The sequence below is a fragment of the Atractosteus spatula genome, chromosome 9, assembly GCF_055471065.1.
Source record: "Atractosteus spatula isolate fAtrSpa1 chromosome 9, fAtrSpa1.hap1, whole genome shotgun sequence".
In the NCBI taxonomy this organism is placed as follows: domain Eukaryota; kingdom Metazoa; phylum Chordata; class Actinopteri; order Semionotiformes; family Lepisosteidae; genus Atractosteus; species Atractosteus spatula.
In genome coordinates, this window is record NC_142714.1 from 7,761,686 (window position 1) to 7,783,961 (window position 22,276).

General features: G+C 44.5%; 1 protein-coding gene and 1 long non-coding RNA gene across 5 annotated transcripts in view; both read left to right on the forward strand.

The window, feature by feature from the left end:
• Positions 1-11,657, forward strand: part of syt16 (synaptotagmin XVI) — a 34,343-nt gene extending 22,686 nt beyond the window's left edge. For 3 of the 4 annotated variants that reach the window (XM_088925430.1, XM_088925429.1, XM_088925431.1), the window contains 5 exons: positions 2,944-3,141; positions 4,468-4,727; positions 6,549-6,992; positions 7,334-7,523; positions 8,821-11,657. In XM_088925430.1, the coding sequence (XP_088781556.1) occupies positions 2,944-3,141; positions 4,468-4,727; positions 6,549-6,992; positions 7,334-7,523; positions 8,821-9,134 (1,406 nt within the window). In that variant the 3' untranslated portion in view covers positions 9,135-11,657. The remainder of the gene's footprint in view (positions 1-2,943; positions 3,142-4,467; positions 4,728-6,548; positions 6,993-7,333; positions 7,524-8,820) is intronic. The other variant, XM_088925428.1, reaches the window with a different exon arrangement.
• A 4,495-nt stretch (positions 11,658-16,152) lies between these two features.
• Positions 16,153-21,067, forward strand: LOC148828065 (uncharacterized). Its single transcript, XR_016091601.1, has 3 exons — positions 16,153-16,260; positions 17,208-17,323; positions 18,160-21,067. It is a non-coding gene; the product is annotated as an uncharacterized LOC148828065 (long non-coding RNA).
• The last annotated feature ends 1,209 nt before the right edge of the window (positions 21,068-22,276 follow it).

Below are 22,276 nucleotides of genomic sequence, written 5' to 3' on the forward strand. Positions count from 1 at the left end.
GAGTCAATAATTCACTTTCATTTTTGTTTTGACAATATTGTAGCAGTTATGTATAATTTTAGATTCATTAGGACACTTTTTTTAGGAAACTTTGAAATTACATTTTAAAATACTGTATTTTCTTTCCACTGAAATTAGGACTTTGCTTGAGAACAGAAAATTAAGTACCTTATGATATCAAAACTGCAAAATTAAAACAGTCTTTGAATGTCAAATTGCTTATTTCTATGAAAAGTTATGAAACATTCGACCTTTTTTCAGTTTTGTTTGTTGACAGATTAAAGTTCAATAGCCAGGCGTGTGTGGTGGTCAGTGTGGGACAGTCGGTAGCCAGGTGTGTGTTGGGTGGTCAGTGTGGGACAGTCGGTAGCCAGGTGTGTGTGGTGGTCAGTGTGGGACAGTCAGTAACCAGGTGTGTGGGGTGGTCAGTGTGGGACAGTCGGTAGCCAGGTGTGTGTGGTGGTCAGTGTGGGACAGTTGGTAGCCAGGTGTGTGTGGTGGTCAGTGTGGGACAGTCGGTAGCCAGGTGTGTGTGGGGTGGTCAGTGTGGGACAGTCGGTAGCCAGGTGTGTGTGGTGGTCAGTGTGGGACAGTCGGTAACCAGGTGTGTGGGGTGGCCAGTGTGGGACAATCGGTAACCAGGTGTGTGTGGTGGTCAGTGTAGTTAGCCAGTAGGTGTGTTGTATGGTGAGAGAACTGTGTTTGCTCTTCCACCAGGTGGATAGAGAGGGAGTGCGGGTATTTTTAGAAAGCAGGTGAAAGACGTCATGTTTATCGACATGATTATAGTCCTCTGTTTACCTTGGAGGGAGCCAGCAAGCAGCCGATATGCCTGAAGGATTATTAACTGTTGAAACACAATGATTACAGAGATTTAAGCAATGAAAGCCAAGGTACATCTTCTGAAACTGGACATTGTGAATATATGTTTATTTTTATTATATTGATGACAAAGCTATCACCTGACCTCCTTAGAACTGTGGAGGGATTGTTGAAAATGGTGATTTCAGTGAGAGAGACCTGCATTGTTTGCAAAATGATTTTTGTTTGAACATCATTATTTGCTTTGCATTAGGAGATTTTCTTTTGCTCTGTAACAAGTGGTTACTTTCGGTCATCTCCAGTACGGTAGGGGCGTATACTCATACAGGCAGAATGCTTCCTCACTCACCACCTCCATGTGTATTATTACAATTAGACAACAGTCCGTTGTGTTTGAATCAGCAGCTAGTTCCCACTATACCCGTGTCAATCTCTTTCTGAACAGCCATGTATTTAATAGGTATTGAAAGCTATAGTCCCGTTTCACTCTCTACATCTGGTTTTAATACTTGTAGCAATACCCTGCAATCAATCTACAATTACAATCGTCCAGGAAACACTTAAACCCTGCTGCACTGGAAAAAATATTTAATGAAATATCATTTTCTTTTAGGACAGAATTCATATGGCTTGTAATGATGGATATTATCTGTTTTTCTTTAGAACAAAATGATTAATTATGTGAGTGACAGCTCTGAATGCATGTGTAGCATAAGCTTCTTTATAGGAAGATCTTATTAAAAGGTTCCATTCCAAGAACGGTTACCAATAGCTTTTGATGTTCTTCTTAAGTTATTTCTGTAGCCTTGTTGCATGTTAATTTTTGTGTTTTTATAAAGTACGTAATATTAGTTAAAAACAAGCACACTTCAGTTCTGGCAACCTGGAACTTACAGTCATTACGTATATAAATAGAACATGATCATTGACTGCAAAGTTAAATGTTATAACCTTGGAAAAAGACTTCAGGCTCAATGTTTGTATTCTTCTCCTGTGGAAACTCCTCTTCATGGGGCAGCTTGGTGTGAAATCCAATTTATTTTAAAGAAACAGGGAAAATTGCATTGAATTTACTAAATAACTATTCTTATAAATGTTTCATAGTATACCTCTAATAACATTAGTAACATTTTATTTCTGAAAGATCAGCTTTATTCCTTTATTACTGTATATGTAAGTTGTGTGTGCCTCTCCTTTAACTTTAATTCAAAGAAAGAGGTGATCATTTCTTGTGTAAACCTTTGATGCTAGTTTCACCACCTTGCACCTGAACCACACAGTCTCTGTAGATCTCAGAAGCTAAGCAAGACCGGGCTTGGTCAGTACTGGATTAGGGGATCTGTAAGAAAAAGTACAGGCTGCTGCTTTAAGTGGTGTTGGTGGAGCAGTAGGTGGCAATTTTCCCTCTGGACCACAATTTCAAATCTAATGCCCCAGTATGGTGGGCTGTCCTGCAGATGAGATGTTAAACTGGAGCCCTGCCTCCTTGTTCAATAAAAAGCCCACGGCACTGTTCCTAGCAGTAGGGTTGTTAACCCCATTGTCCTGGCTAATCTCCTCTTTGGACTTCAACAATCTCGGCTCCCTAAGGTTCCCACTTAATTCAGCTGGAGTCATTTCTCACTGTGCAGAATGGCAGGTGGGTGCTGCATTGTACTGATGGTCTTTTTGGGATCCCTTGGGAAGAAAAATGTTTTAGCTGTCTGGAACTGGAAGATGCCCGAGGACGATGTTTGTTGGATGGGAATAAAATCACATCAAACATGACTGGAAAGTGAAGGTATAGGCATTCTTTCCCTGACAGGGCTCTCTCACTCTGCGTTTCCACCCATCTGCCTGTCTGCAGACAGCCCCTGTTCTTCACCTAAGCTTGCTTCCATCCGGTGCTCGTTCTGCTCCTTCAACAACCTTTGGGACAGCGTACCAGTTTGAAACTGTGTTAAGCAGTCCCTTCATCCTTCTACTCCTTTTTTCTGTTGTTGTAAATGCAAGGGCTCATGAACGTCTGTTCTTTTTCGGCCTCCTTTGCACTCTCTTTTGGGTACTTCATCCTCCCTTCGGGGCCAGCAGTGTTGTCCTCTCGGCTCCCCTCTCTCTCTCTCTCCTCCTTTCTCTCCCCAGTGAACAGCTACGGGGAGGACGGAGCTCTGTCCACGTCGTCCGACAGCGAGGACGAGATCGCTAAGCACTTTGAGATCTCGGTGTCGCGCTCGCAGAGCTTCCGCTCGGGCACGCAGGCCGGCTCCGAGCGGCCCCACGGATTCACCCAGCTGCTTTCCAATCCAGAGGAGGGCAGCACGGAGCCCTCTGACTGCGAAGGTACCTGACGTGGCCTCCTGTAGCACTTGGCCTGTGTCCAGGAAGCTGGCTGTGTGTCGCTCTTCAGCGACAGCAACATGGACTCTGCTGCAGGGGGGTATATATGCAGTAGCATAGCAGCTGGGGCTCTGGGCTTGAAACTGGAAGGCTGTGGGTTCAAACGCCAGGTGGAGCATTGTTGTTGTACCCCTGAGCAAGGCACTTCACTTAGATTGTGCCGGTAAATTGCCTAGCTGTGTGAAGGAGTTCAAATGAAAGTTGCTTTGCATAAAACATCAGCTAAATAACCCTGTCAACCAGGCTATGCAGCAGAAGTGCTTTGAAAGGACTGTTTTTTGGTTTATCCTTGCAGCATGCAAACGTGTACCATTCCAGTTTTTTTTACTCCAGTATTTCTGTGTATTGCATAAAAGCTCTGTTTCATTCTCTTTCTCTCCACATCCTCTGCAACAATACTTTTGTGTTCATTCTCATGCACTTGAGCCCCGTGTAAAACATACACTTGACAGAACCACGGTTGTGATGGGCTTGTAGTGTAAATGGCCATTATCATGAGCCTCGGTATGTCCAGCCTCAATGGGATGCTCTCTGGGTCCCAGTGGTTTGAATTAGTCCTGTTCCATTCTTATTCAGATGAAGCCAGATTGATTACTAATGTGTTAACTATAAGGACATGAGCACCATAGGTGGAAGATGCGTCTGTTCTGTTTGAATTGTTTTGGTTGTTAAAGATGAACTTTATGATTGGAACCAGAATGGAAAACATGGGAAATATTATGTAAACCAATAGACTGGTGTAATAATAGCAGCGAAATGAGTCACTATTCCCCGTTGCCATGGTATAGCATGATTATTGCAATGAATGTAGTAGGTTTATGCATATATATATATATGTGGGTTTGGCAACAGAGGTCAAGAGTTTTTTCCATTAAAAATGAATATGAAATGAAAGTAAACGTGCTTTAGACAAATTACATTAGGTATTGTTCGTTCACAGAAGTATTATTCCTAAATATGAATTAAAATCCTTTTTTAATTTGAAAGACTCACTAAACTGCCTGATGTTTGACATCTGTTCAGGTCATTCCCCATGGCTCTATATTGGAGCAGAATTCTAATTCTAAAGTATAGTGTCGATTTGTATGCAGTTTTAGAAAAGAATGAATGGAATAAACCTCTTTGCCAGAGATGAAAATAAAGCACCCAAGAAGAAGGTTCTTGTATGAAATGTGAATTTGAAGAACACATTGTAAACGCAGGCCAGTTTGAGTCGAGTGTGCGCGGTTTCAGGGGGGGGGATGTCTGACGCTGTAACTCTGCTGGCAGATGGCGACGGGCTCAGCCGGCTGAGTTACCAGGATGCCCAGTCGTACCCGGACGACGAGCGGGGCTCTCTGGGCTCCCGGGGCGCTGCGGAGGGCCTGGGGGCGGGGCTGCAGAAGTGCTCAGAGGGCACGGAGGCCAGCCTGGCCCCCAGCCTCAGCAGACAGGCCGCCGAGGGCAGCCTGGAGATGGAGACGGCGGTCGACAACCAGGGCTACGACAACAACGATGCAACGGACACCTCCTCCACCTGGAGCCCTGAGGTACGGCCAGGGGCGAGGGCAGGTGTGGCACGAGCGCAGGTCCTCCGATTGACATTGCTATGAAACAGCAAGGCACCTGGAGCAGGGCGGTGGCATTGAGCACTTTTTAGGAGCCTGGGCACCGATCACTGGGTGAAGTGCAGTTCATTGTTCTGAGCAACAGGCTTGCTAAGAGCGGATAAATCTGGCCAGCTGTGGTCCATGTTACGGGTGCAGCTGGCATCAATTAACCCTCATTATCCAATTTCCAGTCCACACCCCTTTCTTCACTATTTAAACCCTCCGTTCACTCCGAATCATCGCTCGGTATTAGGAATCTATCCGCCTCCTGAGCTCGCATGGTCCTCTACCTCTGGCCACTGACACACAGACCCATCTTGCTTTGGACTTTATGAAAACCCTCTCGTCTCGCCCCTTTTCGGATTTGTTTGCCTCGCTGATCTCTCAACCCGGATTCGACCTCGCCGGGAACTACTGACCACTCTGCTGCCTCGCCCCTCTCGGACTCGTAGGCCATCGGACTCTCTTAGAGACCTGCACAGGGTTCATAACAACTCGCCCGGAACAGTCCAGGAGTTTGTTCACGGAGAGCTGCTCCCTGGATGAATGTTGGGTGTTGTGGGGGGTCATGTCAGGGAGACACCCCGCAGTTACTGCTATGTTCGGAGGATTGGCAATACATTGGCACAGGATGGCATGAGAATCAGGTTTCAGTTCAGGGCCCCAGAACCTGGAGAACACAGTCTGAGATGTATTCATATACTACATATACCGAATCTTGCATATTGTGTTGCGTATATGCTACAAAAATAATTTCAGTGTAATCAGTGTACGCTCAGCTAGTTGTCTAAATCCCACACACCTAACATTTTTGAAGCGCTGAAGCTAATTTATTACCACTCACTAATTACCGCAGTTTGGCTCTTAATGTGTTGTTGCTCATGGATTCGGATTTATTGGAGTCATTACCATGCCAGCATGCCCAGGGGGAGTGAAAGTCAATGATACAGACTGTACAACAAATGCTTCCCTATTAGAGATTATTGCAGGGAAGGAAGTGCTTGCCCTGGAGCAGGGCCAGCAGTACAGAAACATGAGGGAGTGAGCTTGCTACCTGTAACAGGTAGGCTGTTGAAGGTGAACGATGAAGCTCTGGATCAAAGCTCCAGACTCATGCACTTTGGAGTTTACAGTGAGTGATGGTGCGTGTAGTGGAAGTCATGGCGTAGAGTGTCATTTGTCGTGTTGTGTGTGCATGTGGGTGGACTGTGCTCTCTTGGCTTCAGTGCTTATCTAATCTGCTCTGCCGCCGTGTATCTGCCAGCACCAGCAAACACTCTCTGTCAGCTCTCTGCACCTAAAATGACATTCAAGGCTGCCGTTAGAGAAAGAACTCCTGCTTTTCAATCTGGTCCCTTTTTTTGTTGCTGCCCTCTCCTTTTAGAATAGTACTTCTGAGAGCCCAGGAAACCATACACTTGAAGGAATTATCTGAAAGTCTCAAAGCTGAAACACTGCATTGGCGATTCATGTGCCTCAGGCTCTAAAATAAAGAGGAGGACGCTTTTAGTCTTTGACCTGCACTGGCCCACTTGTTAAAAGAAAAAGATCTCAAGCAATTTAATTCTATTATGCACCAGGCAGTGCAGCACTCCTTCCTTAAGAGAGACTCATTCATTTCTCCAAGTCTTAGAATCCTAGAAGAGTCAATTCTCAGGCAGGATTGTTTTCTGCCTTGTGTGAATTAAGTAGCAGGCGATGGTCTCCATTCGTGATGGTGGCACTGCCTGTTCTACCCATGCATGTGCCTCTTTCCCTCAGGAGCAGGGAGCAGGGGAAGTCTCCTCTCAGCTTGCGGAGACTCACCAGCCCATCTCCAGATGTGGTGACCTCATCATCATCCTGGACTACAAGGTAGAGGCGCAGAAACTCCTGGTGACCGTGGTGAGAGCCAGAGACATCCCGGATAAGGAGCGCAGCGGGATGGACGCCTGGCAGGTGCATGTGGTGCTCCTGCCCAGCAAGAAGCAGAGGCACAAGACCAGCGTGCAGCGGGGCTCCACGCCGCGCTTCAACGAGACCTTCCGCTTCTCCAGGATCGACGCCACCGAGCTGGGCGGCTACGCCCTGCGCTTCCGCCTGTACGCGGTAGGCAAGATCGCCAGGGAGCGCATGATGGGGGAGCAGCTGTACCACCTGAGCAGCCTGAGCCTGGAGGGCGAGATGGAAGCCACGCTGGTGCTGGAGCCTCGCAGCAACATGAAGGTGAGACAGCGGCACACGGGCAGGGCTGGGCCTCTCATGTCCCCGCACTGCCAGGGTTGTTGCCTGACAACCCGAATCCGAGCTGAGAGGAAAATCCGAAACTCTTGAGCTCCCTTGGCACAAAAATCTGTATTTCCATGATGTATACTGAATGTGTGAAGTGACTGGTAAAGTGTACATCTGTTGGCCTGCTTGTCTTGCTGAGAGGTGGAAGAGGTGAAACGGCCATGCGGTCTGTATTAATCCCCACAGGCTGTGTGGTGTTCTGTTGTGTGTCTTACTGGAGAGAGGGGCTGAGCCGTGTCACACAGCACCTTCAGTCTGACACTGTCTTTCCTCAGAGTGCGGACTCCCAGGTCAGCTTGTCCGCCATCTCGCACAGCGACAGCGCCTCGTCCACGCAGTCCCTGTCGCATGGCGGCGTCCCCGAGCTGCTCATTGGCCTGTCCTACAATGCAACCACTGGCCGCCTCTCGGTGGAGATGATCAAGGGCAGCCACTTCCGCAACCTGGCTGTGAACCGCCCCCCAGGTGAGGAGACCGCTCAGGCAGAAAACATGGCTGACTCTGCACACAGTCCAGTCAGCGGGTTCTGGGAGCGCACAAGACCGCTGTGGAAGATAACTGCGTTCACTTAAAGGGATATCCCAGTAAAAGCACTGCACACACCGGCTGCGCTGTAGGCCTAGAGTTCACGTGCAGGGCTTTGTCTAGAGATACGTTGATAGTACTTGACAGATGGAGTGTGTATGCATTTATGTGCGCCACACAAAATCAGAGGCGGGACTGACACTGCAGGGTTTCGGTCAAGTGACAGAAATGACCTGTGCAGAATGTAGAAAAGTGTTAGAAGTTGCATAAGTAAGATGTGGCAAATGATTGCAATTAGGGAAGTGTAGCTTTCATGGTAATTCTGGTTTCCTGTTTGCCTTAATTTTAACCTTCTGATTTCACTGCTTCTCAGGGTGGCTAGAAGAGCACAGAACAGGAAGCAGCGCTGCACTTCAGGGTTGGGACCCAGTTATAAATAGCTGCCGAGTACTGAATTGCAATCGCTGGTCACTTTTTGTGATCGTAATTGACAGAACTGACCTGTTTCCCAGTCTGGGGCACTGTAGCCTTAAGGGGCTCTGACTACCCCTGCTGTTCTGTTTCTGTGCCACCTCGGTCGCTTTTTATTCTTCCCTTCACACTCTCCTTTGTTTACTAATGGTGTTCTCACCCCACGCAGGGCGCAGAACACTTTTCTCTCTGAGGCTCAGGGTTTCAAATTCATTCTCATCACGCTGCCTAATCACTCTCACTGCTGTGAAAATACAGGGTTTATAAATAGAACATCAACACTAATGAAAAAAAAGCCTTTGAAAAAGACAAATTCTGCTTTGCTGTATTGAAGGAAGGTAACAAGTTTATCTAATGAGAGCATTTACCAGAAGCACTATAGCCCACGGCAGCATCATATGTGCTGCAAATTGGATTGGTTCTGTTTTGTTTGAAAGGTGCCAGCCTAGGCTTTAAGTACTCTGTGTGCTTCTTCTAGACGATTAATAATGAGTGGTGTCACAGTTACTGGACAGCTATGTCACTGACCAGTTGGTTCTGTGAAAGTTCTTCCTAAAATTCTTTTTTTTAAAAAAACGATCTAGATTGTGAATTTAAATTTGAGTAGAACATTCAATGAGACAGGGAAATCAGAATTTTTGAAACTTCAGGGATCAAAAGCTTTCGGTCATCAGGCCGCACACAGTGACCGGGCGATGTGCTGCTTCTTGCCGAGAGCCCAGCGGTGGGTGTGTTCCTTAAAACGGCGCTCCTCCTTCTCGCGCAGATACCTACGGCAAGCTGACGCTGCTGAACTCCGTGGGCCAGGAGATGTCCCGCTGCAAGACCTCCATCCGGAGGGGGCAGCCCAACCCTGTGTACAAGGAGACCTTCATCTTCCAGGTGGCCCTCTTCCAGCTGTCCGACGTCACCCTCATGGTCTCCATCTACAACCGCCGCAGCATGAAGCGCAAGGAGATGATTGGCTGGGTCTGCCTGGGCCAGAACAGCAGCGGCGAGGAGGAGCAGGCCCACTGGCAGGACATGAAGGAGTGCCAGGGCCAGCAGGTCTGCCGCTGGCATGTCCTGCTGGAGTCCTAGAGGACTACCACCCACCCCATCCCCCCCTCCACTCACGACCCTTGTACACACCTGTCAGAGTGGCCTGCACCTGGCAGGGGCTCCTGCTGCCTGCCTGGATCCGCAGGAGGCGTTGACTTCTGTCCCGCGACCGGAGCCTTCTTCCGAAGAGCAGGTGCCTGCTGGCATCGCGTCTACTGTGTGTCGGGTACCCCACTCTTTGGCCTCCGCCCCCCACTCAGGACGGGTTTGCAGCAGGCATCTGGGATGGATTTTTTTTTTGTGCCCCTGGAACTAATCCGTTTCTCCCTGCATTCACTCCCAAAGTCTGCTCGCTCAGTTCAGAGAGGAACTGACTCCCCGTGCTCGTTCATTGTGGATTCAAGACTCGGTGGCAGAGCAGCTGTGTCTCCCTGTGTTGCGGAGCTGTGAGATTCTTGTGACGCACTGTGCAGTAGATCCATCTGCACCCAGCCACTCGAGTCGCATCTGCCCTGAGATGAATAGAAGGCTGGGTTATAATAAAATACCCAAAAAAAAAAAAAGAGTCCAGCTGCTTTTTAAGATTGCTCAATGTTTCGCTCTTTGACAGAAGAGCTCCGAGAGCTGTTGATTGCTGTAATATCCTTTCGGAAGATATTAATGTCAACTAGCCTTCGTTCCTGGATGTGAATTGTCATGAAAGAGTGGGGACTACTGCTGCCTTCCTCTCTTCTGGCACACCAGCTGTCTGTGCCACGTCAGTAGTGCCCTGTTCCTGGCTCACCGTGCTGTCCGGGTACAGCTACGAGGCGTAGCGCCTTATTTACCTCCACTCGTTGTTATTTTGTTTGATAGGGCCGTGTCAGATGGCCCATTAACAGTGTTTGTCTCAAATTTAGTCCCCTAGACAGTTTGTTTTCTTACTGCAGTCCAGCAAGTCCTCTTCCTAAACCAAACAAAACCTAACTCCTTAAAAGAGTCCTAACTGCACTTTAAGGAACTTTTCCCTGGCCATAGAAGAGGCTGTCCTAATGCCAAACATCCCAACAAGAGCGACTGTTTAACTTTAGTGCATGTCTTTTTTCTCTGTCTCTCTCCACTGCTCTTTCCTCCCGAAAGAGACACTCCTAATTAATTAATTAACTTTGCTTTACCCCTGTAATCAACTGCGGGCCACCAATCCCCATTTCACCGACTCCACCTGATTCCCTACAGGAACCAAAATGGCTGTTCCCTACGGAAGCCTCAAAGCGACACTTCAACTGACTTGTCCCCTCAGGAATATAGACCTCTCACAGATTCCTGCCATTTAACAGTTTATAATCATGGCAGCAAAGACTGGAAAGGTCTTTGCCAAGAGATGTGCGACCACTAGTTTTGCAAAGGGAGTACTGTTTCCAAGACCACAGCTGCGGCAGTGCAGGGGGCTTCACTGCAACATTAAAGCCACCCAAGGTCAATATTTAACATGGCCAAAGGACACGCACTGCTCCCCTGGCAGACCGGTGACAGACACACAACCTGCAACGTGCAGTATATCAAACACACTCCAGGGTTACGGAGCTGCTGGTTGTTTGGCCTAACTAGCACTACGGTAGTCTGAGTTAATAAGCTTGAATGCATCCTAAGTTTTCTTTGGAGCATCCAGATGTGGCCACCTGTTGTGTGATGATTAAAACAACACTGTGCGCATGCCTGCCTGCTTCCTGGTCCTGACTGAGGGTGGCAATATGGTGTTTCAATGGAGAAATCAAGCTTGTCTGTCCCCCGGTGCCATTTTATTTAGGCAGTTAAGATAAAAGAACAATATAACATTATCTAATGATGACTGGGAAAAGAACGTTTCAGTTCTTTCATTAACTGCACCAGGATTTGCTTTATTATTACTGTAGCATGGAGGCTGATGACATTTACGGGAAAACAAGATTAATGAAACTGCTGTGCTACACAGTGGAATTTCTTAACTGGTATTCCTGAAGTGTTCAATTTGCAAAACTCATTGTTTTTTTCCCTGAAATGATAAAAATCCCATGTGGTACTTCTAGGGAAGAGGAAAAAACTAAGATCTTAACGAGAGTGACATTTCAGCATTCAAAACCTCGCTCTTTTATTCTGTCTTCTCAAACTGGCACAAGGAAGCCACTGGCACTGAATCTATCTTGACTATGCATTTCATAGATGATGGTAACAAATGTCACATATGCATGGTAGAAGTTCATGTTGTTGTGTGTATATATATATATTTTTAAAGTAAGAATCACCTTCTGGATGCATTGAAAGAACTTTTATACAGTACGGCATGCATCTTTTGTATTACAGATTACATGTATATGAAGTGCCTGTAGCTAAGAATCTGTATGGGATTTTGGAGTGTACTTGTCATGAGAAAGCCTTGTGTTGAAATAAGCATGCATTGCTAAACAAATGTACTACTCTGTTAGCCAATGGAAGCATGGACCAGTGAATCCTGTACACGTACAGTGCCTGTACCATGCATGCAATGATTAAAGGGTAATATATGTTTTGTACATATTTCATGGCCTTTCAGTAAATTGTGACCACTGCTTGTTTTTTTTTCTCTTCACTGTCTTTGTGCTCTCTCTGTCTTCAAGGCTATTAAGGCTGCATACACCCACAGTAATAACAAAAGATGTGAGCATTCGCCTTCTGTATGGGTCAGAGACTGGGGACAGAAGAGCACAGTGCTCAGTAACAACACATAGAGATTATTGTAATTTGTCTTTAACGCCTTTCTTGACTCATCATCTCAAGGAACTTTTCAATAAAACAAGGGAAAGGCAGAAACAGTAGAGCCAGTTACTGTGACCTGAAGCTCCTCTGCCTTTCACAACATCTTGCTTTCCTGTGTTTCGAATGACTTTTTAGAATTCCTAGAAACTACAGGCTTATGAATAAGTAATCAGTAGAACTGAAAAGATGAATGTTGGGTGCAAAGACGTTTAGCTACATAGCTAAGTGTATCAACTATTTTCTTGAATCTGCCATTGATTCATTGATCATATGCCTTTTGTGATAATTCAGACATTTGTTTTGATGTGTGATTACTAAATGGAAGAAGGGGTGGTAATGGTACTGGTGGGTTTTACTTTAATGGACTGTGAATGATTTGATGTGTTCTAGATTAGTGGATCCAAATTCTGGGCCTGGAGGAACACCAGGTTGTCTGGTTTTGCTACAACTGCGTTCTTAATCACAAGCTAATTGATTATAGTTTTCTATCTTGGGCATATTTAGAAATTTGCTTTCAGCTCCTAGAAGGTCAAATGGAATTTAAAATTAATTGGTATCAACCTTCTGTGTGTCTGTTACAGTGTCTTTCCCAGTTGTGGGGTGTCTGCTATAGTGTCTTTCCCATTTATGGGCTATCCTCTACAGTGTCTTTCCCAGTTGTAGGTGTGTCTGTTACAGTGTCTTTCCCAGTTATGGGCTATCCTCTACAGTGTCTTTCCCAGTTGTGGGCGTGTCAGTTATAGTGTCTTTCCCAGTTGTGGGGTGTCTACTATAGTATCTTTCCTAGTTGTGGGCTATCGCTTACAGTGTCTTTCCCAGTTGTAGGTGTGTCTTTCCCAGTGTCTTTCCCAGTTGTAGGTGTGTCTGTTACAGTGTCTTTCCCAGTTATGGGCTATCCTCTACAGTGTCTTTCCCAGTTGTGGGCGTGTCAGTTATAGTGTCTTTCTCAGTTGTGGGGTGTCTACTATAGTATCTTTCCTAGTTATGGGCTATCCTCTACAGTGTCTTTCCCAGTTGTAGGCATGTCTTTCCCAGTGTCTTTCCCAGTTGTGGGGTGTCTGCTATAGTGTCTTTCCCAGTTATGGGCTATCCTCTACAGTGTCTTTCCCAGTTGTGGGGTGTCTCTTACAGTGTCTTTCCCAGTTGTGGGCGTGTCTGTTGTAGCATCATTCCCACTCGTGGGTGTATCTGTCACAGTGTCATTCCTGCTTGCGGGTGTGTGTCTGATAAGTCTGTTCATTATCAGGTGATCAACTAGTGAGAGCTGTTCAGTCAGAAACAACTGCCAGCAGGTTGAGGAGATGCTGTGTGAAGTTCTGTGTGCTGACGTTGCTGGAAATTTGAAGTGGGGTATTTTGGACACTCAGGACTGAACGAAGAAACAAAAATAAATATAAGTCTAAACAAAAATGAACCTCAATTAACTGTTGTAGCAATGTAGAGAACTCGGCTGGGATGAAAACCTGACTGTTCTACCGGACACCTCGTCAGCAAAACCAACCGTGTCTCCCAGCGCATCAGTAGTATAATAAATGTCACAAATCGACGTCACAATAAATAAATTAAATGTTTCAAACCCACGTCACAATAAACAAATTAAAAATGATTTGACGATGAGCAGTACCGTGGAATAAACCCGACTTTCAGATCTGGGTCACTTGTAAGTGTCGTGGGGAGAATTGATACCTCTTTTGCATACTCTACTTCCCAGCGGTGCCACGAAGCATTCGCTCGGGCAGCCTGCTGCAGATCACACACGTCGAGATCTGAAGGTATATTATTATCCGGAGACAGGAGTACATTAAGTAATGTGAAGCTATTTGTATGCGTTCGCCAGTTCAGACCTGCCCGGCAAATGTCTGCTGCACTCGCAGAAATGGGCTTGCAGCACCCAAATCATTTCATTACCACTTTCAATCGCAAAACGGCAATTAATTATAGATGAAATGCCCAAAGCAGCGCACCCTGGACTAAAAAGGCGAAACCGTTTTTTTTTTGGTTCTCCAAACAGCACCTTGTCATCCGTGCTGTGATATCCTCTCCTTTTAGCGTGCACCGCGGTCAGCAAAAAACATCTCACTACGCGAAATCTAGCACCCAAGTCGAAATGTTGCTGAGAATGAGGGAGCGTCATCATCGCCTAGCAACGCTCCTAGCAACAAGAAACATCTGCCGTTTTAAGGACCAATGAGACTGCGGCGCAGCTGTGTTGTTGCCTGTTGCTCAAAAAAGGGATATTTTAAGATCTTGGGAGCGTTGCGTGTTTCAAGGGGGTTATTGGGAAAGCGATACAGCGCCTAGATATAAAAGGGAAACTTCAGTCAGTCCCTGGATCTGGACAGCTGACGCATATAACAAAAGAGACTCAATGTTAGAGCTTCGGACAGGAACAGAGCGGAGACTAACCCAACTAGCTCTGAGCGAGGATCAATTTTCATCCTAATTCAACTGATCTGCCAGCTCTTCGGGTGTCGGCAAGCTTGAGTAACCTTCAAGAGGTATTTGTTTCACTTCTTTAAAAAAACAACAACAACAACAACAAACTGCAATTAAACGGAGAGAAAACCACTTTTGTAGTATATACTCCCAGGTCTGTGTGCGTGTTTCATACGTTGTAGTTTCTTTCTTGTCTTCTCGGTTCAACTATATATTAAATTCGCGGCGGGGAATGTTCGCTTTTCTGTGTCTAATAAAATAAAACACTTCAGAAATCACAAGAGTGTTTAGCGACGCTACCAGCGACCGTGTTTTAATTGGTCTGACATAAAGTGCAAAATATTTTTCTATTCTTTTTGAAGAATGCATTCCCTGCCTCACTCTTTGATGTCGCGGATAGTCGCGTTCTCTGTGTCCTGCTCTCTTTAGCGGAGCATAGTGGTCGCTAATCGCTGCTAGACAGCGGAGCAAAGACGCTCGGAGGCTGTGATTTCTGCACACCACGGGAGCTCAGTTTAAAGGGTTTTGGGAGATACCTGTTACGGCACGGGGGACAACGATTTAGTAAATCGTTAAATAATTTCAATACATTAAGCGGTTTGGCTGACAATTACAGCGGAAGTGTAATCTCACGAGCGCTTTCCACACCATTTAAAGAGCGGCGATGTATAAAAACTAACTCTTCTGAACGCACATCTCGCGAAATGAAGTGGAAAAATATTGCTCTTGAACTATTACAACAGAGCCCATCAGATTTTAAAATACACAATTACGGAACTGTTTCTTTTTCCAATTACCAACATCAGGAGTGTAGATTGCTGACCTTTTTTTAATTATAAGAATAACGCTTAACTAAAATCTGCCAGAAATAGATGATGACGGATATGCTTGAAATGCTTGAAGGATTATTCTTTAGAGCTGTTGTAGGTTTGCAAGTTCACTCAGCCTGAAAAATAAAGACGGGGCACTCCGACCGCAGAAACGTGTAGACGCCCCTTTGCTCAGTAAATTAATGAATGATTTTTTTTTTTTAAATGAGAAACGCTAACACTTGCACAGAATCAAAGTAAGCCAAGGAAAAAAATGCACAAATCCTTTAATGTATATACTGAAATGTTAAATGTTGTTCAACTCACAACTGAAGGTGTCTGGTCATTTTATTTTGTATGTCTACATTTGAATTCAGACATGTTGTCTGCTTTTTAAGAAAGAAAAAAACCCGACTTTTTATTTATACTTTTAATTCTGTCTTTTTAAACAGCTGTAATTTAGCGGTGAATTAGAATGTATTGTATGAGATAGGTGTTACACAAACAGCCCTGTATTTAGATTTAATAGTAGTCCATGCTAATCTAGAACACAGTGTAATAACTGTTTTTAGGAATCAGGGCTTGGGCACAAATTGCTGAGCTCGTCAGTGCTGTGGAATGCAGTGCATATACCAAGCGAATCCAACACATTTCCTGGACTCATGTGTTGAACTCCATAAGTTGAAATGTTATTGCTGAATGACCATGCATTTGAAAGGTGGCTTTGCTGCTTGTCATTAATAATTGGTGGCAGTGAATTGTCTACACATGTTTTCTTTCTGGCGCTATTGCGTGTGGCGCAGTGGAATGACAATTCCAGACATGGGAAAAAGCAATAGGTTTGCATATTGTTTCCAGTGATTGAACTGAGACTGGACATAGTGCAATGACTTTGAACAATGGCTCCTATTGCATGAATCATTAATGTCAGGAAGTCTCTGAGATTCTCTTGCAACATTGTGAGAATACAGTGCACATTTTGTTATTCTAGGCAATCTGCCTACTAACACTTATTGCTTGGAATAAGTGCCACCCCTAAAGCCTTTCTTTATCAAATACACAGCTGTAAAGAGGAGCTTCTAAAACAATGTTCACTGTGGAGAGGCTGACTCAGAGCACAGGGACCCATTCCAGAGAGCAGTTTGACGGTTGATTGTGATCTCCTTCAGGTACGTTTTCATCTGTGTTCCTCGTGGGACTATTCACCTTTTTCTTGCAGCACAAGGCACTTGATTAGGTATAACGTGGCTTTGCAGCTGTGGCTCCAGACTCGATGATGCAACTCCAGAAGGAAATCACAGCAGCGCTGTGTGAATGGCCCGTCTCTTCCCAGAACCTGCCTGCTGGCTGGATTAGCAGGCTTCTGTTTGGATGAGGGATAAGGAACGAGGCGGTCGTTCATTTGGGTTCCTGAGATGAAGCTAGGCAAAAGTACAGCATTCTCTTTCGTGTTTCAGGAGTTCTCAGACCTGATGTCTTTAGTGAGGGGTGTCGATTTTGCTCGAAGAAGACATTGAAGATGATGTCCTTGCCAATTCAAATTGTAAATGAATTGTTCTGCATTTCCCAGTGGTTCTCACAATGCACACAACGCCCAACTGGGGAGCCTCCACTCCTCCGATTTTCTCAGTGTTGACAATATCTGATATTGAATTCTCTTCCAAGGAAAAGAGGCACAGATCCCTCGGGGTGAATCTAACAAAATGTTGTGCAACTCCGTTAGTAATCCATGACAATAAAGTGCTGATGTATTTAGCATCAAATTCAAACAAATTAGAAACTCACTTTCTGTATGTATGAAAACGATCTGTGAGATATATGTATCTCTAAAACAGTACATGATTTTTGGTGTTTATATGTCCCATAGTGTTTCAATTTGCCATACTGTTTGAGAAACGCTGGGACCTGTTAGTCGTTATTTTCATTGATGTCATTCAATCATCTTAAATAATGACATCAGAAATTCACATTCAATCTGTGGAAACTCTGATAAAATTAATTTCTGCCTGCTGTGTGAACCAGCGACAGCAGGAACTTCAGGAACCCAGAGAGATTGCGTGCTGAATTATTGTCGGTCACACAGCAATTCCTTTTTTCACTTTGTGCCTTTGAACAGCCAGTTCCTTCCAAGACAGACCAAGTAGATCAACAACGTCGAAAGTCGCTTACTTTAAGAGAAAATATGCAGAAGAGGAGGATTTACAGAGAGATTACCATGGGTATTTTCAGAAAGTAAGAGCTTCTTTTATCTTTATGGGATAATTATTTCTGGCATTTCTTTGTTGGCTTGTGATGTGTAATTGTCTAAGTGCAGCAAACATCTTTTTTGCTGCTGAGCTTCTCTTTTCTGTGTGTTCTTGAGTCAGGGAGCCCTGTTGGAGAGGACAGGGAGAGCTGTGAATGCCCATCCCATCTGCCCTTTTCTCTGAGTGTGGGGCAGTGCTAGCAAGCTCCTGAACCCAGATGCGAGAGAGCATTCTGCACATTCTGGCCCCCTTAGCAAAACCACAACACTGCTGATGTCTCCTACTACACAAACATTCATGCTAACTGCTCTGCCAAGGGCAGAAGTACAAGCTGTGTTGTAGTTTAGGCTAATAATGTGTATGTGTTTGGCATTCATTATGCCTCAGCCCACATACCATTCCATCTGATGTCACATGGGTAGCGCACTCACATGATTTGTACTCTGCACAAGTGCACAAGTTAGCGCTACTTCCTTTTCTTCGCGCCATTGCAAATCTCGCCTCTTGTATTTTGCCCACTATACCAGTCTACCTACATCTGGTGGTCTTGTCAAAACAATCCACAAGAAGATTTTGTCATGAGTAGAGGCCACTCAGTCACGAGTGCCATTTTCCTACATATCTAATACTTTCAGACTAAACTTTGGAAGCTCTCACTGTGTCGTTCTCCGCTATGTGACTTGACATTGATCAGTGCAGTGTGTGAAAATGCATTGTAGAGTCAATCCAGAATGCACTCCTAAGAGGCACCCCTTTATTCCCCCATCCTTTGCTTGGTGCATATAGGACCAAACACTCTCGTGCCTCTTTCTCTCTCGTTAGCACTTGATATTGCCCGAGGACCGGAGCTGTATTCTGAAACTGTCCCTGGAGAAGCTCAGATTCCTGGAAGACCCAGAGGCCTACCTGCGCAGGTCCGTGCTGATCAACAACCTCCTGAGGAAGATCCACAATGAGGCTGAGGAGGAGGAGGAGGACTTCCGGGGCTACGACAGGAGCCCGGGGCAAGGGCTGCTGTACGGGGATGGCAGGAAACGGGTGAAAGTGGTGGTGGCAGACTGCTGCGCGGAGCCCTTCAGCTACGAGGAGCTGCAGCACTATCATGTGGTGCCTTACGGGTCTGGGAACTGCCTGTACGGACTGGGCTACCCCAGCTCCCCACCAGACCACAGCCCTCAGCTACTGGTTTATAAACTGGATGACAATGGGTGACACCTTCTGAGCTGCAAACTGTTGGAAACCAGCACAACTTGTGACCAGTCTTACTGACTCGAAGAAACAGATTACATGCACGTTAAAATGCTGTCAAGTTCAGAAAGTCAGATGGAGCTAGTGATGCCTACCCATCACTGCTCTGTTAGGAGTCACCTCAATGTAGTTTTATTGACTTGGTTTCAAGACCAGTAGCACAAAGAACTAATTGGAGAAATCAGATATTTGGTTACATTTACAATGCTTTCAAATGTTATTAGGAAAGTGAGAAATAATGTGCTCGGTAAAATAAAACTTTTAGAAAACAGTTTCCAGGTCAAGGCTTATGCAAACACGAGCACAGTTGATGTTTTCAAGGTTATTCCGATCTGCTTTTGCTGAGAAAAAAGTATTTTATTAATCAGGCATGAGAATGGCTTAACCTCTATGAAGCCAAGAATGTTGCATCTCTGTAGAATGGTCATGAGATTTTGACAGCGGTGCTGCTGTATGGTACTGTACTGTTGTGTTTTAAGCTGTTTGTGTTAGGAAAATAATTTACTAACACATTTTGGAAAATTAATTCCGTTACAGGACCACTATGGATGATTCCCAATCATTTTGCTTTTAAATAGCTGAATGTATTAATATATTTTTCCAGTAATTGGAAGAGAAATTGCATGTGAGAGTGATTAGGGTTTTGATGTTATATGTTTCGACACCATTTTGATTATGGTGTTGGCTTTGTGGACACAGGCCAGTTGCTGAAAGCGCTGCGGTCTGTTCTCCAGGAAGTAAGGTAGTGTAGTGGTTTGTGTCGGTGTGAGTGGTAGCTGACAAGTACCAGTGCGCAGACTCATCCTCCGTGTTGTTTCCAGCAAGGCTTAAAGAGGACATGCCTTCTGCGCTTTGACTCCTGCAAAAACAGCCTCAAACCTTCTGTGCAGTTTTCCGATTCCTTACACACCACGGACTTCAGTTCGCTCTTCTGAACGAAGTAGACATAGAGTTCGCTATATCCTGATTTTAGTGGTATGATAAAACTCAAGGTTGTATGCATTTAATTTAGGCTTTTCATGAGTTATATTGTATTTGAACGAAGCGTTCTGCTTTTGTGGTAGAAGTGGCGTGTAAATGTAGTTTTGATTCAGTGGATGAGGGACTACCGGCACCAGTCCCACGGATTCAGCCCATGGTGGATTTAGATGTGGTTTTGCCGCCCTCTGCTGGTCACAGGAAATTCGATGGAAAAGAGAGACGTTTCAGTGGATCAATATTTCTATAAATGAGATGGAGATTATTGAAAAATGCAAACTAATCGGCTCAGAACAACCGGAGGTTGAGAACAGAGAGTCTGCAGACCATGACAGGTCGAAAAATGGATCCAATGGTTTCTTTCCTTTGTAACCTAATTCTCTTGTAATTGTGTCCTAATAATGTGTTTACAATGCTGCTGAAGACATGTCAGATGAGTTTTCTTTAGTACGTCTTGTTTTTTCCAATACCGATGTAGGACAGGCTTAATTAATTGGTACAATCACTGCCAGGATTCTGATATTTTACGGCTGTTTCCTACATTTCCTTTAACCTGAATTGTTTCTATACTTCTTTGTAACTGTCTAGATGACGTTAGTTTTAATACCGTACATTGCAGTGTGGGGTGCATTTATTACTCAAATAATCGTTGAAAGAAATTCCCTTTGTTAACGAAGTGATTAAGGAAAGTTCAGAAATATAACCACAAGAAAACATAATCAATCACACCACAAACAAGCGACTTGTAGGTCCACCATGACACTTGGCTAATCGTGGATGGGCGGGAAATTCAGACTTCCATTGAAAGTAGCTAGATTTTGTTGCATTGAGCCGCTGTATACGACACGGCGATGGGCTGTTTCTTGGTGTTCGTGATTAAAATTGCGGTTTTATTCGTTTTTGAAAAATGTACACTACTAGCACTTACAAACCTCGCGGTGTATGAGAGAAGGATTTATCCCTGACGGTTCCTGAACAGTAGGGACCTATTTAAAAACCACTCTACCCCGGCCAATTTATCATTTATTTATGATATATAGCGTTTTTGACAGTGTTTATTTGAAGAACATTTTGCAGCTTGTGCCAAAATACTTAAATTGACAATGATTGTAATTTGGGTAGTTCAAATCTAAAGCACCTGTGCCCTGGATAATTGTTTTTTTTTTTTCGTGTGGAAGAACTATGATATTAACGAAGATGATTGAATTCGCATTTTATTAATGACAATTTATAGTTGTATAATGTGTGTAAAATTCAAGTATGATATATTTTAATATGTGGCAAAACAAGTCCGATATGCACATCTGTTTTCAGATATTAACACAAGAAAACTGCGCTGGAAGAGCAAAAATAGAAAAGTCGTTTCTTGTTGGAATTAAGTTTTGTTTGGATTTTGAAATACACACACTATTTTACAATATTTAAAAATATTTTTGAAAACATAAAAATGCATATACTTTTAAAATGTTATTTTGTTTGAAAGTGTTAAATAAATTTAAGAAGTTATTGCGTTGTGTTTCTCTCACAACTGAATACTGTAAGTGCTTAAAAACACCGAAGCTACAACACTGCTGTCTTGTGTCCCAGTGACGAAATTACAGCAGCACTGCAAGTTCAGCACAGCCGCTAGATGAAAGAACTGAAAGGACTCCTTCCGCAGGATTTGAAAACGTCACAATGAAAGACAGTCATGTGACTTGAGGCTGCCGACACACGGACACGGCTCAGGTAAACCTTACCTACTGAAATATTCAGCATATATCCAGCCATTTTCTAACCACTTTTCCCAGTTCCAAACTGGAGCACCTCCTGGCAAGCAATGGGTGCAAGGCAGGGTATAACCTGCTGGGCAAGATGCTAGTCCATCGCAGGGCAGAACAGACACAAACAGAGATACTCACACACACTCAAACCTAGGATCAATTTTCCCAGAAGCCAGTTCACCTACCAGTATGTCTTTGGACTGTGGGAGGAAACTGGAGCACCCACACATACAAACTGCACACAGGTTGACCCCAGGGCCCCAGTGTTGCAAGACAGCAATGCTAGCCACTGTGCCATGCCATCCTTCTACATATTCCAGCATATTTAAAATTCTAATGCTATCTCTTTGTATTGGTATACAAATGTCCTGAAATTGTGCTTAAATAGCTGGTCCAGACTGAGCTTGATAGAGTTAAATTGGACTTTGTCTTTGGTCTCGCTGGTTGTTCTAGCAGGCTTTTGCAATGTCAGATGTTAACTGAGAGTGTGATTAAAATAACTACCTAGACAGTTGAAAACGGTATTAAAACCTTTTAAAAGCAATTTCTACCATAACCCCACTTGGAGAAAAATACCTCTTTTGGCCTAATTATATTGGTAAGAAAGCAACTCTGTTATTTTGCATTAATGGTAAGTGCTTTACAGATCAGCTGCCTGCTTTGTAATTGCAGTTTGAGTGCATAAAACTGCAGTCCTTTGACTACTGTGGTACATTACATAACCAATCAAAATACCACTGGGCCCTTGACACAAGAAAGATAAATGATGGAAAGGGGCAGGCAAAGCACTTTACAATGAACAGCCGAGTCCGTGCTTTAAAGAGGCCTTTTGTACTCAGCTGCTGAAAAGCTTTGGCACCGTCTGGCTCTTGATGGGTGCTGCCTGCAGCTGGCTTTGATCTTTTTCATATAAAAATCCGTAGTGCTCATTGCAGGCCACTCAGGAACAG